Source organism: Zalophus californianus, chromosome 3 (assembly GCF_009762305.2).
Source record: "Zalophus californianus isolate mZalCal1 chromosome 3, mZalCal1.pri.v2, whole genome shotgun sequence".
In the NCBI taxonomy this organism is placed as follows: domain Eukaryota; kingdom Metazoa; phylum Chordata; class Mammalia; order Carnivora; family Otariidae; genus Zalophus; species Zalophus californianus.
The window spans coordinates 129636097-129656657 of NC_045597.1; the positions used below are offsets into that span (position 1 = coordinate 129636097).

Here is a 20561-nt window from a genome sequence, read left to right on the forward strand (position 1 = left end):
TGACCTTGGGAAGTGCTACTTCAGTGGAGTTGTAAAAATGAAGCCTAATTTGGAGGAGTTCAATATAGAATTGCATCTGAGGAATGGAGAATGCCCTCTCTGGGGAACTTGCTATAAAATGGAGTTGAGAAATAAAGTGATGAGATGGGGAACTGATGTAAAGGGATTTTTTAATTACGTTTTTAATTTTAATTCCAGAATAGGTAACATACAGTGTAATATTAGTTTCAGATGTACAATATAGTGATTCAACATATACATTACTCAGTGCTCATCAAGATAAGTGTACTCTTAATCTCCTCCACCTATTTCACTCATCTCCCCCCACCTCCCCTCTGGTAACCATCTGTTCTCTACAGTCAAGAGTCTGTTTCTTAGTTTTCTCTCTCTCTTTTCCTTTGCTCTTTTGTTTTGTTTCTTAAATTCCACATATGAGTGAAACATATGGTATTTGTCTTTCTCTGACTGACTTATTTCACTTAGCATAATACTCTCTAACTCCATCCATGTTGTAAATGGCAAGATTTCATTCCTTTTTATGGTTGAATTATATTCTACTGTGTATATACACCACATCTTCTTTATCCATTCATTTACTGGTGGACACTTGGGCTGCTTCTATAATTTGGTCATTGTAAATAATGCTGCACATATTAGGGTGCATGTATCCCTTCAAATTAGTGTTTTTGTATTTTTTTAGGTAATGCAATTACTGGATTGTAGGATAGTTCTATTTTTAACTTTCTTTTTTTTAAAGCTTTTTTTATTTATTTGCGAGAGAGAGAATGAGAGACAGAGAGCATGAGAGGGAGGAGGGTCAGAGGGAGAAGCAGACTCCCTGCTGAGCAGGGAGCCCGATGCAGGACTCGATCCCGGGACTCCAGGATCATGACCTGAGCCAAAGGCAGTCGCTTAACCAACTGAGCCACCCAGGTGCCTTATTTTTAACTTTCTGAGAAACCTCCATACTGTTTTGCACAGTGGCTATACTACTTTGTGTTCCCACCAACAGTGCATGAGGGTTCCTTTCTCCCTCATCCTCGCCAACACTTGTTTTTTCTTGTGTTTTTGACTTTAGTCATTCTGACAGGTGTGAGGTCATATTTCACTGTGGTTTTCATTTGCATTTCCCTGTTGAATGACATTGAACATCTTTTCATGTGTCTGTTAGCCATCTGTATGTCTTCTTTGGAGAAATGTCTGCTCATGCTTTCTGCCCATTTTTAAATTAGATTGTTCATTTTTTGGGTGTTGATTTTATCAGTTTTTTATTTTATTTTTTTAAAAAGATTTTATTTATTTATTTGACAGAGAAAGAGACAGAGAGAGAGGGAACACAAGCAGGGGGAATGGGAGAGGGAGAAGCAGGCTTCCTGCTGAGCAGGGAGCTCGACGCGGGGCTTGATCACAGGACCCCGTAATCATGACCCAAGCTGAAGGCAGACACTTAATGACTGAGCCACCCAGGCGCCCCCAATTTTTTTAATATATTTTGGATACTAATCCTTTTTTGGATATGTCATTTGCAAATATCTCCTCCCATTTGGTAGGGTGCCTTTTCATTTTATTGTTTCCTTTGCTATACTTCTAGAAGTTTTTATTTTGATATAGTCCCAAAAGTTTATTTTTGCTCTTTATATTCTTTGCCTTGTATCTAGAAAAACAGTGCTACAGCTGATGTCAGAGAAATTACTGCCTGTGCCCTCTTCTAGGATTTTTATGGTTTCAGGTCTCACATTTAGGTGTTTAATCTATTTTGAGTTTATTTTTGTGTATAGTGTAAAAAAGTAGTACTGTTTCCCTCTTTTGTATGTGGCTGTCCAGTTTTCCAAACACATTTGTTGGAGAGACTGTCTTTTTTCCATTGTATATTCCTTTCCTCTTTTGTTGAAAATTAATTGACCATATAACTGTGGGTTTATTTCTGGATTTTCTATTCTATTCCATTGACCTTGTCTGTTTTTGTGCCAGTACTATACTGTTTTGATCACTATAGCTTTGTAACATAATTTAAAGTCTAGAATTGTGATATCTCCAGTTCTGTTTTTCTATTTCAAGATTGCTTTGCCCATTTGGGGTCTTTTGTGGTTCTCTACACATTTAGGATTGTTCCACTTTTGTGAAAAATGCTGTTGGTATTTTGATAGGGATTGCATAAAATGTGTAGATTGCTTTAACAGTATTTGCTCTTCCAACCATGAGCATGGACTGTCTTTCCATTTCTTTGTGTCATCTTCAATTTCTTTCATCAGTGTTTTATAGTTTTCACCTCTTTGGTTAAGTTTATTCCTAGGTATTTTCTTAATATTGGTACAACTGTAAATGGGATTGTTTTCTTAATTTATTTTTCTGCTGCTTCATTCTTAGTGTATAGAAATGGAACAGAATTCTGGAACAGATTTCCTACAACTTTATAGAATTCATTTATCAGTTCTGATAGTTTTTGGTAGAGTCTTTTGGGTTTTCTATACACAGTATCATGTCATCTGCAAATAGTGAAAGTTTTACTTCTTCCTTGCCAATTTGGATACCTTTTATTTCTTTTTGTTGTCTGATTGCTGCAGCTAGGACTTCCAGTACTTTGTTGAATAAAAAGGATTTTTTTAAAGTTGGGACATATTACAACATATTTGCAAACAGATGGGAATAATACAGTAAAATGGGGTTGGGGAATGATGATGCAGGAGCAGGAGGGAATAATTGAAGTAGCAAAGACCTAAAATTGGTGAGAAGAAATAGAATCCAAGAGAAGGAATTGATCTTAGGTGGGAGAGAGAAGTTTCTCCATTATAACAGGATAGAAGGCTGACTATACGGGTATAAATATCAAGAGTATACAGGATATAGATAAGAAGAGGAAATTGAATCGTTCTTCCAGTTTTCTTAGAAGCTGTATAATAAACTGAGAGAGAGAGATGGGCAGAAATGTTGGAGAGTTGCAAAGAAGTAAAGGTGCTTCTGTTAGTAGTGTCATAGGGTTGAAACCTATGACCATATGTCAGTAGTTATGCCCGTAATGCAGTATCCTACATTTTATCTAGTCATAATCATCTGTTTGGCAACTACGGGTAGTTTCATAGTAGAAAGAGATCTGAATTTAACCAAGTGATTTTTTTTCCTCTTTTTTTTTAAATTTTATTATGTTATGTTAATCACCATACATTACATCATTAGTTTTTGGTGTAGTGTTCCATGATTCATTGTTTGCGTATAACACCCAGTGCTCCATTCAATACGGGCCCTCCTTAATACCCATCACCAGGCTAACCCATCCCCCCACCCCCTCCCCTCTAGAACCCTCAGTTTGTTTCTCAGAGTCCATAGTCTTTTTTAATCCTGCTGATCTGAAGAGGAAAGAGAAAACTCCTGGAGGTGAGTCTATATGCAAAGATAGTCTGCCATGTTGAATAACAGACCCTAAATTGGGAAGTGTGAACACCAGTGGGGGGAGTGAAAAATGTGTAAAGGTTGAGAAACATTTTTGGTGGTCAAGTGTATGCTCTAAACAATTGCAACAATTTGTTATAAAGGTTCACTAAGGCTTCCCTGTAACCTGCTTGTGCCCTGTGACCACAGAGCCTGTAACACCTTTTTAATCTCTTTTAATCTGTTTTATCAAGTTTGTACCTCTTCTTGGGTATTTCACTAGTTGGAAATTTCCTAGAAAATTATATAATTCTTTAGGTTTTAAAATTTTTACCTAAATTTTCACCTAGATATTCTTATAATTCTTGCAAATTTCCCATAATTATCGTTATGTTTTCTCCCATGTGTTAAATAGAGATCCATCTGAACAATTCTAGAGAAATGTGTATAAACTTTTGAGCACAGCTGATTGAGTGGAAGAATCCCATGGTGACTACCTGATACATAAATAGCCTAATTAGGACTGATTTAATTTGTCTCAATAACTCTTGTCCACTCTACTGAAATGGAATGACTAAGTGCTATCATTTTAGAAAACTTTTTTGTTCATGTGATACTACTTTATTATAGTTCAACACATGTTAGGAAGACACAGAAATTCATTTTTTGTTGTTTGGTAAATGAGTAGATGCTGTGTGTATTTTGATAACTGCACTTTGACATGTGTGTGAAGTTACAAAATTAGAGTGATCTTGTTACTTAAGAAAGAATTCTAAATAGAATCAATGTGACTGTCAGTGGGGTTTTATTCTTTTAGAAAGATAGCATCAAACTTTACATGGCAGATTGGTCTTTCCTGCTAGATTCTTTTGCCCTAGGCCCTTTGTTTCTGTCAGGAAGCTGTCCTTCAGAGAGAAGGATGCTTTTGCTGGTTGCAGGCATATTAATTATGCAATACTATATTTTAAGATGCAGTTGCAAATGCAATTAAACTACTGTACTGAACTTATAAGTCTTGTTATCACCTTAGAAATAGTGAACAGCAAATTCACATTTCTTCACTTCTGTTCACAAAGTGACATTTCCTTTTGACATACTGAAACTGATACGAAGCAGGCTTCCAGACATGCAGAAATGGTCAGCTTGGGGATCTCAAATGCTGTGATCCTGAGAGGAACAAGTTTATTCTCAAAATCTTGGCATTTGCAAGAGTTTTTTTTTTTTTTAAAGACAGCAACAAGAATGTCTTAAGCAAGTTATATTTCCTTATAGTTAATCAATGAATCATCCATTAAAAATAATACAAGCTGATTTGATAGCTCAGTCAAGGCTACCGCTGAGATGTGCCTTCAGTAACCTCAGTGAAGTCTAGCATGACTATTGATTAAAACCTGCCAACAAGAGCTTTGTGCCTCACTGACCTACTAAAGGTGCCCTTTAGAGAAAACGTTGACAAACACGGGAGAGTGCCTTTACCCTTGCCACTACAAACAGCTGCTGGGATTTGTAGGATGGTTTGCAGTAATGTCCCTGGGCAACTAGGAAGTCAGTCAGTAATGTTCTGACACAAGGAGAGGTGGTATTCACCATTCCCTCTAGCTCTGCAAGACTGCAGAAATTTCTAAAAGTGAAAAACTGGGTCTCAGGGAATTTCTTAATCGAATCCCAGATATTAGAAAAGACCAGATAGGAGCCATGAATGTTAGGTGCACATTCCTAAATGATAACATAGGTTTATGCCAATATTACTTTTCATAGAATTTATAATCCTAAACCAGGATTCTTTACATGAGTACCACAAAAATTTATGAAGACAAATGATGTTACATTTACATTAGTGTGTACATGTATACATTACATACATTCGTGTACATGTTCCTAGTCTTCCATAAATTTCGCTCTCCTTGAATATTTTACTTAGTGCCTAGGATGGTTGTATTTATCCACAAATCAGTCCCGATGTCACTTGTCACTGCTAAGGCCGTCCATAGGACTGAGATCCCACTCAAGTACAACTTTAACAGGCTATGCTAGGGGTATGCACCTTAGGTCGTGATTACTTCATAGACATAGGATTCCAGGAAAATGGCAGTCCCCACCAATCTTGTGTACATCACCACTGTTGTGCCTAGAGGTTTGCAGAGGAAGAATAACAGCCCCTAGATCTTTCTGAGATACATTACCTAGAGATTATTCCTTTACAAAGTTGCCTGGGTCTCAGAGTGAGTTTTACTGATCCATAGATCTTAGCACAACTCTTCAAATTCTCTCTCTCTCAATAAGTGTACACACACTTGCTCACAGTCTCATACAGCCCATGTCCCCAAGTCACATCCAGAGAACCAAGCTGCTGGATTAGAATGGTTTTCAGCAATAACTACTGCACATTGCCCCAGAACTAGCATGATCCTCAGATGCCCAATCCTGGGAATTTGCATTGAAAATTACTTGTTCTTCCAGAATTATTTTTCCTTTGTGATGGACTCCTCCCAGGGGCTCGACTGGCCTCAGTTTGGGTCAACCCTGTCCATCAAATATATGTTTATGTATTTGACTTTCAAACAGGTCAGAGTTTGTGTTCCTTTTTTCCATTACCAAGGGTCCTTTGGCCTCTAAATTACAGGATAATTGCAGGTATGTAAATAGACTACCCTCAATGTCTATAAAAAGTCTTTTATTTATTTGGTTGTAAAATACAATTATGTTTTCAATTCCAATTTTAACAATCAGGAGTCAAAAAATATTTCATCTCTTACTTCAGATTTAGCTACATGTCAAATATATGGCAGTTTTCATATTTATAAAATAGGGAGACTGAACTAGATAGTAGTTTCCCCATTTTTAAAAATAACAGTAAAAACTTTTTATTTTTAGGATAACATCTTAAACAATACCTCACTAGGTAAAAGTGACATTTAAATAATATGGAATTCATTAACAAGAAAATTTGAGTTGAGATTATGAATGACATTTATAGACATATTCAACTCAGCATCTAACTTATTTTTGGTATTTTGTTTTAATTGCAAATAATTTGTAAAATCTTTATTCAGTGGATATATTAAGCAGGTAGAGAGATCTGTTAATATACTTGCTTATTGGTTTTTAATTGCTTGACCTGCAATCTTCGGATATGTATATGTCATTAACAGAGAAGACAGAAAAAGTTATATTCTGAAATATTCCTCAAAATGAGTGCAACAGGTGATACAAGAGATTGTTTCAGTGGTCTTTAGTATGTCATCATTTGAGGGTATAATGTTCTCAACAGAGTTTAAGATATTTAAAATTATATTTAAAACTGAATTTTGGGGCACCTGGGTGGCTCAGGTGGTTGGGCGTCTGCCTTCGGCTCGGGTCGTGATCCCAGGGTCCTGGGATCGAGTCCCGCGTGGGGCTCCCTGCTCGGAGGGGAGTCTGCTTCTGCCTCTCCCTCTGCCTCTCCCCCTGCTTGTTCTCTCTCTGTCTCTCTCACAAATGAATAAATAAAATCTAAAAAAAAAAAAAAACCTGAATTTTGGATCAATCTCTCCAAAATTTCTCAAATTCTTCTGCTGAATCTGGACTTCCTCAGGACCAAACTGGACTCAATAACCTCTAGTTAGCTCTATAATTGCAACTATAATTTGATAACTCTTGTGAGTGAGTACCACAGATATTCTAGTCTGTTCTAAATCCATGTATAATGTAGATGTACATAAAGTTAAAGGAAGAAAGAGGCTCCCAGAGACAGAGTGTTCCCGAGAACTTTTATATTTCCTTAAAGATTTTGGTGTTTTAAGCTTGTCTGAACAACATCAGCCCACATTGTTTGCTCAGGCTATTTCTTCATTCAAGTAACTCATGTATAGTATTTCTACACTACCTATTGTCATTGGCCATGGTCTATGATGGTTCATTTCTGGCTATTGTGAAAATAATAAATGAACCACCCTTCACAAACTTCTCTATCCCATCTTTAAGGAAAACTTTTACATTTGTATATGACGTAATGATTTACTTCAATATTTTAGAAGGGAAAGTTCATTAATTCTTTAGAGAAAGTGATTATATACATTTTAGTTTGATAAAAATATTAGTGTATAATAATTGTGAGGATTTCATCACCTTTTAAAATTATTGCACTAATCATTTTGAATTATGGTGCTGTATAATTTTAAAAATAAGATTTTTCTTAAAGCATGTTTATTTTAAAGAATGATTTGTCTAAATTATTTTCTTAAAGCTAAGGTATCTTAAAACCAGGACATATAAATGTTTGAGTTAATTTTATTATTAAATAGTTTCCTTTAAGCAAATCAAAAAACATAATAAATATTCATTGTGATTGCTACCAACTATATAGCTATGGCATTTTGGATGATTTTCCTGGATTTTTGTGTGTCGTGAAGATAATGAATCCCCTGGAAACCAGAAAGCTATTGAAATCTAGTGTAATGCTGATTAATAAGATGGAATGTCTTGAACATCTTGTGCATAGTAATATTTGTTTATTGATTAGGAATTTGCTGTATTCTTCTAGGATGGATATTCTTTCTGCTAAATTATATACAGTGTAATTATTTAGTTCTATATTTAATGCTTTGTTTATATTCTAGGATTTCTAATTTTCCTGTGTCACATTATATTTATACCATGTAGTTAGCTTTACTTTTTGAAAATATAACCTTATGTGACATATTGAGACATGTTTTCTTTTTTAAGGAAAAAATAAGGAGATATCAACAGACTGAAAAGATGTTTTCAGAAGCATAGAGTCTTCAGAAAGATACTGGAGTTCATGAGATCTCAAGGTTAGCAATTCACACAATATTATTTTCATGCTTTTACAGATCTGAGATATAAACTGCTCCAAGTTGTTCCTGCTAATGTGTAATGGGATGCTAAGGACACATGTTTACCTAAAATACATATTTTAACAAGATCTCTTCAAAATTTTTTTAAAAATTCATTTTTACCAGAAATATAATGTTTAGTTCACTTGGGAATGGTTAAAAGAAAATATTGTTTCAGTAGAAAACCATTGGTTACTAAAATTTGCTTTGCTTTTTATAAAGGGCAGCACTGTTAAAATAAAAATAAATAAATATTAGGCATCTTTATAAAATTTTATTTTTGATTTGTTAGGAAATATACACCTACTTTGCAAATTTTTCATTTATTTTGCATCTTTGGCTGCAACATATAGCATGTACACAAATAGTTTAGAAGGATAGTTGATCATCAATCCTTCTATAATCCTTTGAATCTTACTCCCTGACTTTCCTTAAGTACAATCAAATAAATTATACTTTTGTTGGAAAATGTGGTCTCAATAAAATGACAATTCATATGAATGAGCAGAAGAATATGTAAGGACCTTTTCTGTGTTGTTTAGAGTCCTAAGTCTGGAAAAGCAAAGCAAAATAAAACAGCTTATTAAACAACTTATTATAATAATAACCTACCACAAAATACTCATTTGGAAGTTTGAATTACATTGTAGGTTGAAATAGTTTATTTTCATGGGATAGCTTGAGAAAGTGGATGATTTCTACCTTTCTTTACTTTGTAGGACCCAATATCAAATATTCATAATTTAAAATGAAAAAGTATTGATGATTTTTTATTTTGATTGCCTTGGTCAGGCTTGTCTTCTACATCTTCTACATCTTTTCCTCATTCATCCAAGGGTATATTCATTCAAAATTTATTTAGTACTTACCATATGCACAGCAATGGGTTAAATGCTTTGGTTGTTTCAAAATGAATAAGATATGGTTCCTGTTCTCAAGAATTGCCCAACCAATATGTTACTCAGAAATTAATTTTATTATTAACACAAGCAACAGATAATTAAAAAGACAAGCCAGATTTAAAAGGGCATGTAATGAATTCTAAAATGCAATGAGAATTATATGGGGATTATTTATATTTTCACATTATGGCTTTTATTAACCTAGCATAGTGAAGGTTTATACCAATGGGAGTGTTGTTACTCTATTACAACCCACACTGGATTGACATTTTATGAAGTAGCTCTTCAAGTACAACACAAGTAATATGGAATTTTTAAAAAGAAGCTTCTTTTTTGCCACAACTACAAATTTAATATTGTAGGAAGTCGTTAATGCAAACACCTATGAAAAGAACAAAAGTGAGCATTGCCTACTTGGTGTTCTTTATTTTTATTCCAATACATTTAACTTCTTTATTAAGCTCACCAGAGAATTAAATCATTTCCCCAACGACCTAGAAAGGCATGTATGTAGGTTTGAAAAGGATTGAACGCTATAAACCTCTAAGGGATCCACATGCAAATAGTAGCTGGATGAGTAAAGAATTTGCAGTGGTGTGGGAGTCCAGACTGCTTGAAATGGCACCGCACAGCACTGTGCTTCTCATGAAAAGCTTTTAAGAAGGGGATAACTGAAGAAGTTAAAACAAATCAAGTCATTAAAAATAGTAAAATTGTTTTTTGAAAAGTCAGTGAAGACATCTCTTGCTTAATTGTGCCATTAGACAAGTGGTTAGATTAATTTACATAACAACTACAATTATTCAACAAATATTTATTTATCAAGTGCCTACTATGTGCATGGGAGCAGCAGTGAATAAAATACACCAATATCCTTGCCTCTGTGGAAATTACATTCTAGAGGGTGAAAATATATAAGCAATAAACAAATTAATTATTTATTATTTTAGGTGGTTAGAGTGCTATAAGGGAAAGGGAATAGAGAATGTAGAGGGATGAAATTTTAAAATAAGCCTAATGACTTAGTACTGCATAATTTACACAAAAGAGATAGATACTACCTTTGCCCAAATAGTGCCAACTTTTCTGAAAATGAATGTGATGAAATACAACGCCTACTGGTAAGTTTTCTAAATCATCATTTTTAAAGTAAATGTTATTAATGTATATAAAATAACTAGTGCTTGTCTTCCTTAATTTCAGCAGAAGGAAAAGATGTATTTTTAAAATGATAATACACTTACTACATGTACATAAAATGTGGTCAAAGAAAGGTACAATTGAACATGGAGTAGTCCAATCACTTACTAAAGGGGTAGAGGCTGTAACTATTCATCTGTGTAGGGGAGAAAATTAATCCAGTTTTTTGAACTGAATAAATATTATGAACCTAAAGTAGTTACAGATGTCTATGTCAATACATATAGATGACACATTGTGTTAAAAAGCTCTGTATAATTGTCTTTCTGTTGTTTCATCATCAGTCTTATTATCATTTTAGGAGAGCTCTAAGTACTGGGACTACAGACAGAAGGGAATTATTTAAATACCATCTCATTCCCATAGTACTAATTTTTTAAAGGGCACATGCCTTCCTTTGTACATTTAGTAGAAGATATATGGAGATTTGGATATTAAAATAAATTCATCTATTTGTGATCATCAGCAAATGAGTCATCAACTTTCTTTTGATGGTAATCTGGTTGGAATTTTTCTATGAAATGTTAAGAAACATAAAGTACAGAGCACAGGAATCTGGAGGTGTGTATGGCCCAGATGACCTGTGCATTTTTTGCAACCCATCTAAACTATAGATGAATGTATCACATAAATTGATATTATCCTAAAAGCTATTCAGTATTGACTTTACTGGATAGAATTAAAAGGTTTAGCCAACTTGCTATGCAGAAAAAGAGGTTAAATCAATTCTTTTTCAGTGTTAATAAGAAGTTAATAAGTGAAAAGAATATCTAATCATCCAAATAAACAAAAATTGGATTAGGAGGTCTCAAAACCTAATAAATATTGCAACTCCTTCAGTATTCCAAAAGGCAGGTGTTTTAAACAGCTTATCATGTAAAGTAAATAAATGTCCAGTATTGGAGTATTACAAGAATGATGCAGTGAAGGTCACAATTGTTTGTTTAGAGAGTCTATTTTAATTAAATAAGAGAATACTTATTACATGTAGTGTGAACAGAACAGACAGTCAGCTCTATGAGTTTGACCAAAAGAGGCAACTGGTACTATTTGCTTTGGGAAAACCAAAAGAAAAGAAAACATGAGAGATGCAGAGGACTGGTAGAAGGCTATGGAGAAAATAAGGACATCTTCTTTTTCTTTGTCTAAAATATTTTTTAAAAATTTTTAGTTTTTTGGGCGCCTGGGTGGCTCAGTTGGTTAAGCAACTGCCTTCGGCTCAGGTCATGATCCCGGAGTCCCAGGATCGAGTCCCGCATCGGGCTCCCTGCTCAGCGAGGAGCCTGCTTCTCCCTCTGGCCCTCCCCCCTCTCATGTACTCTCTCTCATTCTCGCTCTCTCAAAATAAATAAATAAATATTTAAAAAAAATAAAAAATTTTTAGTTTTTTTAAATTTTTTATTTAAATTCAACTTAGTTAACATATAGTGTATTGTTAGTTTCAGGGGTAGAATTTAGTGCTTTATCAGTTGCATATAACAAGGACTTACATAATGTCACAGTGTCAGAGATAAATTCTTTCCAAACCAGTATTAATCTTTGTTGCATTCATCTGGAAACTTCAAAGGAAAGAGCTAGAAGCTCTTTTGTTTAAGGGTAACTGAAATGTGACTTTTCAAAAGCAAGTGGGAAATTTAAATTCCCTTACTTTCATCCTCCCTATATTTGCTTTATAATAGTTAAACCCAGGAATCATTTACAAATTTGTACCACAAATCCAGTTCCTCGTGGACTGACTCTTCCATCCTTTCACAAATCACCACCCAAAAATACACATCTGTGAATCCCACATTACCTGGCATGCCTATGCCCTGAGTCAGTCCTTCTCCTCCCCCTTTCTTCAGTGGTTCTCCAGATGATTTCCTACCATTCTCAATATTCTGTCAGTCTTATAAATAGTTTAACTAATCCAGGTTTCTCAACCTCATCAATATTGACATTTTGATCAGATAATTCTTTGTTGTGGGTGCAATTTTGTGCGCTGTGGGATGATCAGTAGCATCCCTGCTGCTCCAGCCCCCATTGGGGGATACCAGGAATACTCCAACCCCCATTGGGAAAACCAAAAAATGTCTCTAGACATTACCTAGTGTTCCCTTGGGACAAAATTACCCCAAGATGAGAACTACTGAACAAACCCTAACCTCCACAACCTCAATAAACATCCACTCCCTATCAACCAGAAAGCCTCCTAAAACACCTTCAGCATCTTGTTTTCAATTAAACCTCAACTGAGACACTTGACAGCTTCTCTTGTCAAAATGAAACTCACCTCTGTCTGACCATCTGTGTGCTTTTAGTTTCCTTTTATTTGCTTTTGCCTGGCCTTGTACCTAAAATGCGTCTTACAAAATAGTGAGTGGATATAAAGCAAGTGAGGAAAATTAGGGAAAGGGAAAAATAAGGTAAAAACAAGATTAAGTCAGAAGTGATGCTAGGTTCAAATGACATAAACCCTTTTCTTGTCACTTCTTTTTCTTTGAATTCAGGGAGACTTGGATCTTTCCATGTTCTCCGAGTCTTGCTTGAATTTTAGCTTGGACACCAGCAGCTTACTGTCTACATTTCTACAGCCTGCCCTTTCTCACACAGTACCTGCAACCTTCAATCCAAAGTAGAGTGGACCTTCTCTTCTCTTACACCCAGGCACAAGAGTCCTCCGGGAGCAAATAATCCACTCTGCAGATTTATGGTTTTCTAATCCGAGTTAGCTCCTCAATAGCATCCACTAATCCTTCACTCTGACCACAGTCAGCCACTATTTCAAAAGTTTATCACCCCACTCCAGCTATACAATCTCCCCCCTTCATTCTCGGTGCACCTGTTATTTTAACAAGAAAATTGAGGTCATTGTGTGGAAACTACTTTTGCCTCCTTGCAATTCCCTCCAGCATCAAACAGCTACATCTATCAACATTCTTACTTTCTTTCCTCCAATCTTAAATGATCAGGAATCCTTTCTATTCAAGGCAAAGCCTGTGTTTGATTGTATTCCCTCTCACTGATGCTGAGGCTTTGGCCATTAGTTATTTCCTTTTTGTCCTTTATCTTCAACTTTTTCTCCCTTGCTCACTCTTTTCCTTCAACCTGTATACATTCTTCAGACTTCTATACAAAAAAGTAAGTCAGCATACAAAAACAAACTGACCTCTCTCTTCACTAGATTTCACAGGCACTACTATCCAATTTCTCTCCTCCCCAACCCATTCAAACTCTCCATACAGCAGTCTACATTCATTATCTCTGGTTTCTAAGATCCAGTCACTCCTCAGCACAGTGCCATCTGATTTCTAACCCCATTTAGCAGAGCACGCCCTCTCTAAAGGCACAGATGACCTGGCAGCCCGTATCTTGACTGGCTCTCTCAGGGGTATTTGACACTGTTTAACTTCATTTTTCTTCTTCCACATCCTGGACTGTTGTGACACCCCACCTCTTGGTTTGCTTTACACCTTGTAGATCCTTTTGTAAAGGCCCCTTTGACAGGTTCTGCATTCTCTCTTCTCTCCCAAAGTCTCGAATCACAAACTCAAATACTGAGAAGTGACCATAGGTAATATAAATGAGTGAAGTCAGCTAATTTAAAACAATAAACAATGTAGAGGCCAAATAACAGGCCCAAAAAAGTTCTTGAAATTTGACTCTTGTTCAAATCACAGTGCTTCCCAGAGATCCACCCTCAACTTATTGTTCATCTATCCTCCCCATTGTCCCTGATCAAGCCAAACCACTCTTACAATTTTGTTAATTACATAGATGATAAAGACTCCAACCTTTTTCTTCGATTAGGTGACAGAATTACATATTACCCACACATGTCTATAGGATATCAATGCCTAACAAGGATACACACACACACACACACACACACAAACAAATCATCAGAGCAATGAAATGGAATAGAAAGTCCAAAAATAGACACTATATACATGCAATAATAAAATGCAACAAAGAAATAATCATAAGTCAATGGAGAGGCCCCTCAATGAATGGCTATTAACACTCCAACTACACGTAATTAATTAGCGTCTGCTAAAGAGGGCGTTTCAAATGGGGGAGGGGGAATGAAGCAGAGAAGGAAAACAGCTTACTGAATAGAAGGTACTAGAACAATTTAACTACTTGGAGAAAAATAAAGTGTGATCTACACATCATATAATATTAAAGTAAAATGTAGGGGCACCTCTGTGGCTCAGTTGGTTAAGTGTCTGCCTTCGGTTCAGGTCATGATCCCAGGGTCCTGGGATCAAGCCCCGTATTGGGCTCCCTGCTCAGGGGGGAACCTGTTTCTCCCACACCCTCTGCCTGCAGCTCCCCCTGCTTGTGCTCTCTCTCCCTCTGTTAAATAAATAAATAAAACCTTTAAACAAAATAAAGTAAAATGTAGATAAAGATTTAAGATATTATTTTAAAATACTTTAAATTTTATATTTTTCAACATTTAAAATATTATTAAACATTAAATAAATTCAATAGCTTTCAGGTCTTTATGTACCTTTGGTTTAGGAAAGCATTTAAATACTGCAAAAAAGCAAAGAAAAATGGAAAGTCATTTATTCAGCTTTATATTTATAAGCAATAAATTTCACTCTTCTTGGTTATAGTTTCATGAGATTTAATAATTGCACAGAGTCTTGTAATCTTTACCACAGTCAAGATACAGAACAGTTCTATCACCCCCAAAATAACCTTGAGTTGCCCCTTGTCAACTCCACCCTCGCCCTGAAATCCCTGGCAACTGATCTGCTCTGTGTCACTATAGTTTTGTCTTTTCCAGAATATCATATCAATAGAAACATACAGGATGTAATCTTTCACATCTGGCCTTTTTCAGTTAGCATAATGCATTTGAGATTCAGTCATGTTGTTATGGGTATCAATAGTTTGTTATCCATTATTGCTAAGTAGTATTCCATTGTCTGTATGTACCGCAGTTTGTTTATCCATTCACCCATTGAAGGACACCTGGGTTGTTTAGCTCTTAATGTTTGGAATAGAGCTGCAATAAGCATCCACGTAGAAATTTTTGTGAGAAACTATGTTTTCACTTATCACGGGTAAATAACCTGGTGAGATTGTGTATCACATGTTAAGTATATGTTTAACTTTCTAAGACACCATAAAACTGTTTTCCAGAATGGCTTCTACCACCTTGCATTTCTGCCAACAATGTATGAACATTCACTTTGCTCCATGCCTTCACCAGCATTTGTTGTTATCAGTTTTTATTTTATTTCAGTCATTCTAACTGTCATGGTGGTTTTTAATTTTCAGGTCCTTAAGGAATAATAATATCGAGCAATTTTCTTTGTGTTTATTCACCACCTGTACCTTTATGAAGTGTGTGTTCAAGTATTTTGAAATATTTTGTCCAACTTTTCAAAAAGACTATTTTTTTAAGATTTTATTTATTTATTTGAGAGAGAGAGAGAATGAGAGATAGAGAGCATGAGAGGGAAGAGGGTCAGAAGGAGAAGCAGACTCCCCGCTGAGCAGGGAGCCCGATGCGGGACTCGATCCCAGGACTCCGGGATCATGACCCGAGCCGAAGGCAGTCGCTTAACCATCTGAGCCACCCAGGCACCTCAAGACTATTTTTTTAGGACAGTTTTATTTAGATTCACAGCAAAATTGAGGAGAAAGTCTAGAAATTTCACATATATTCCCTGCCCCCACATGTGCACAGTCTCCCCCATTATTAACAACCCCTACCAGAGTGAGACATTAGTCATAATTGATGACCCTCCTTTGACACATTATAATCACTCAAAGTTCACAGTTTACATTAGGTTTCATTCTTGGTATTGTATATTCAGTGGGTTTGGACAAGTGTATAATGCCATCATTGTAGTGTCTATAGATTATTTTTACTATCCTAAAAATGTTCCATCTATTTACTTTCCTCCCCACCCCCACAATCCCCTGGCAAACACTAATTTTTTTACTGTCTCCATAGTTTTGCCCTTTTCAGAATGTTATATAGTTGGAATCATATAGTATGTAGACTTCTCAGATTGGCTTTTTTCACTTAGTAATATGCATTTAAGTTTTCTCCATGTCTTTTTTGTGGCTGGGTAATCCATTCCTTTTAAGCACTAAAAAATAATTCCATGGTCTGGGTGTATCAGACTTTTAAATAAAGTAAATAAATCCATTCACCTACCTGAGGACATCTTGGTTGCCTGTAAGTTTTGGCAATTATGAATGAAGCTTCTAGAAACATTCATGTGCAGAACTTTTGCTTGACATAAGTTTTCAGCTCCTTTGGGTAAATACCAAGGAGCACAATTGCTAAGTCATATGATAAGAGTAGGTTTAGTTTTATAAGAACCCACCAAATGAGGGTCCCTGGGTGGCTCAATCAGTTAGCCTTTGACTCTTGATTTTGGCTCAGGTCATGATTTCAGGGTCGTAGGTTTGAGTCCCAAGTGGGGCTCTGTGCTTAGCGGGGAGTCTGCTTGAGGTTATCTTTCCCTCTCCCTCTGCTCCTCTCCCACCCACTCTCTCTAACCAAACAAAACAAAAAAAAGAAGGGAAAGAAAAAGAAAAAGGAACCCATGAAAATGTCATTTGAAGTGTCTATACCATTTTGCATTCCCAACAATGAATGAGAATTCTTCTTGCTCCTCATCCTCTCCAGCATTTGGTATTGTCAGTGTTTTGGTTTTTGTCCATCCAATAGGTGTAAATAGTACCTTGTTTTAATTTGTATTTCCCTGATGACATATGATATGGAACATCTTTTCATATGCTCATTTGTCATCTGTAGATATTTTTTGGTGAGGTATTTGTGCAGGTCTTTGGCCATTTTTTAAATGCTTTGCTTCTTTTTGTTAAGTTTTAAGAATTCTTTGTATATTTTTTAAAAAATATTTATTTATTTTTAAATCAGAGAGAGAGTGAGCACAAGCAGGGGGAGTGGCAGGCAGAAGGAGAAGCAGGCTCCCTGCTGAGCAAGGAGCCCAGTGTGGGACTGGATCCCAGGACCCCGGGATCATGACCTGAGCCAAAGGCAGCCGCTTAACTAGCTGAGCCACCCAGGCAGCCCAAGAATTTTTTGTATATTTTATTTTGCTCTATTTTTTATCGAGTTGCTTTCTATTGTTGAGTTTTGAGAGATCTTTATAAATATTTTGGATAAAAATCTTTTGGGAAATGTGAAATTTGTAAACTTTTCCCTTTCTGTGGCTTGTTTTTTATATTCCTTACTGTTTTTCATAGAGTAGCGGTTTTTGACTTTTATGAAGTCTTATTTATCAAAGTTTTTATTTTATGGGTTATGGTTTTGGTTTTGTATCAGTAAATTCTTTGCCTAACCTAAGGTCACAAGGATTTGCACCTAGTCTAAATATTTTATAATTTCATGTTTTACTTTTACGTATATGATTAATTTTGAGTAAATTTTTGTATATGGTTCAATATTTTGCATCTAGACATCCAACTGTTCTATCACCATTTTTTAAAAAGGCTGTTTTTCCCTATTAAATTGCCTCTGTACCTTTGTCAAAAATCAGTCATATTTGTTCAGGTCTATTTCTGGTCTCTCTATTCTTTCCCACTGATGTATGTATTTATATGTCTTCCCATTATCACATTGTCTTGGTTACTGTAGCTTTGTAGTAAATCTTCAGATCAGATAGTGTGCATCCTCTTCTCTTTCAAAATTGCTTTGGTATTTTAACTCCTTTACCTTGACCTATAAATTTTAGAATCAGCTTGTTGATATCTGCAAAAAATCCTGCTGGGATTTTGATTGGAAAATTCATAGATGTATATTAGAAAATGCTCCAAATACAAGTTACATAAGAAAAGACACTGAAACAATATTCACAGCATATGTAAGTACAAATGGCCAATATTATTAAAATATAGAGTTGTTAGATATCACTGAGAAAATATAAACTTCATTAGGATAATTGGCAAGGCCTTGAGGGAACTTTTTACAAAAGAAATTCTGGTGACCTCTAAACTTGAAAAAGAAAATGTTCAACCTAACTAGTAATCAAAGACACTTGATAAATAACGCTCATATAAACATATAAAGCTTTGGGAAATAGCGTAGCCCACTGACAGAGAGCATCATTTTTAAGGTCAGACAGAACTTTGACTTCATTTTCCACTTCTCTGTGAGGTTTTAGGCAAACTATTTTTTTAAAGATTTTATTTATTTATTTGAGAAAGAGAGAGAGAGAGTGCATGCACAAGCAGAATGAGAGGCAGAGGAAGAGAAGAGAGAAAATCCAAAGCAGACTCCATGCTGAGTGTGGAGCCTGACATAGAGCTCGATCCCACAAGCCTCAGATCATGACCTGAGCTGAAATCAAGAGTCAGAAGCTTAACTGACTGAGCCACCCAGGTGCTCCAGGAGTTAGGCAAACTTTAAACTTTCTGATGTTCAGACACTTTACCAGTAAAGTAGAGATAGAACCTGGCACATGGTAAACACACAAATGTGTACTGTTATCATAAATATATCTAATATTGGTGAAGATGTGGAAGAATGAACCATGTCATACTATAGGAATGGACAGGTAAATTGGTTCAACTTTTCTAAAAAACAATTTGTTATTATGTATAAATGACCTTACTCTCTGTATACTCTTTGACCTAGGGATTCCAAATTTTTAAAAGCCTTAATGAAAAAGTCAATTATGAACACAGAGCTATGTATACAAAGATCTTTACTGAGATAATATTTAAATTAATGAAAATGAGAAACCTCTGCGTGTCTGGAAATAATGAATTAAATAAATTATTAAATATCCACACGAAGCAATATTCTGAGGTGGTTAAAATAAGTTTTTCCACAACATATTTTATTATTGGAGACCTAAATGAAAAAGGAGGCTATAGAACAGCACTCACAGTAAGATGCCATTATGCTTTCAAATGATGTGTAATGCATGGAAAAAAAGATGATTATGTAAAGACATAGGTATATGTGTGTATGCACATGCACACACACATGTAATAAAACTGGTTATATCTGGGTGGTTAAGTGTAGATTTAATTTTTTGTCTTCCTGGTATTTTTCAGTAGTCTCCAAATTTCCTCAAAATACATCTTATTATTATAAGAAAAGATAACTTAAAATATGAAGTATGAAAGGATAGAAAATCATAAACTATTATAAACTATAAAAAGATAAGTAGCCAACTACTTAAAACATTTCATAGGTGACAGTGAAGGGTGATTACCCTTATTATTTAAGGAAATCCACAAATTAATAAGAACATCAATAAGACTCCATAAAAAATGGGGTAAAAGAAATGAAGGAACAACTTGCATTAAAAAAGAAATATAAATAGCTAATTAACATATAGAAAAGTTCATCTTCAAAAGTACTCAAAGAAATGGAAATAAAATGTAATTTTATACCTATCAAATGAGCAAGATTTTTTTATTGCATATCTGTTTCACTGTCTTATCCTCTTAATAGAAATATGTTAGTGGCAAAATATGTCAAGAAACTTTCATATGCTTATGCTTTCTTAACTTAAACAAGCAGTAGATTTCCAGACAAGAGGAAATCTATCATAGCATTATATATAATTGTTTGAAATATTGAAAATAACATACATGTTCTATATTAGGAGAATTGTTTTAAAAACTGTGGTACATCCAGAAGATATCACATTACACAGCTACTAAAATTTCATTTACAGGAAATTTCAATGACGTGAAATGTCACTAAATATGACATTTATTAGAATTTGTTAGATGAGAAAAATACACATAAAGAAGTGGAGATAATATAAATTGTATATACACAAAGGACCATTAAAGTAAATAAAGGATGGGGAGGATAAATGAAATGATTTACCAATATAATAATGTAAATATTATGAATAATGTCTGAAATGCAAAAATTCCCTTTCGGAAGTAGAATGACAAGTGATTTTTCTTTTTTTATTCATTTCTAAATGTTTACAATTTTTATGTAAATCTTAATTTAAAAAAGAATCTGCTTTTCTCCTCCCTGGCCCAAATCTTTTGCTGCTACGATGTTCACCATCTCAGTTATAAGTAGCCAGTCATCTTAACAGGTGGGTGGCTCGGTCGGTTGGTTAAGTGACTGACTTTTGGTTTTGGCTCAGGTCATGATCTCAGGGTCCTGAGATCAAGCCCCATGTCGGGCTCTGTGCTCAGTGCAGAGTCCGCTTCAGATTCTCTTTCCCGCTCCCTCCAGCTTGCATGCTCTCTCTCTTTCTCTTGCTTTCTCTCTCTCAAATAAAAAAGTAAAATCTCAAAAAAGAAA

At 35.2% G+C, this 20561-nt stretch overlaps 1 protein-coding gene across 1 annotated transcript in view; it reads left to right on the forward strand.

Annotated features, from left to right (window-relative positions):
- CSRNP3 (cysteine and serine rich nuclear protein 3) overlaps positions 1 to 20561 on the forward strand; it is a 193586-nt gene that overhangs the window by 40035 nt on the left and 132990 nt on the right. The window contains exon 3 of the mRNA XM_027590864.2: positions 8071 to 8159. Coding sequence (XP_027446665.1) covers positions 8147 to 8159 — 13 coding nt within the window. The 5' untranslated portion in view covers positions 8071 to 8146. The remainder of the gene's footprint in view (positions 1 to 8070; positions 8160 to 20561) is intronic.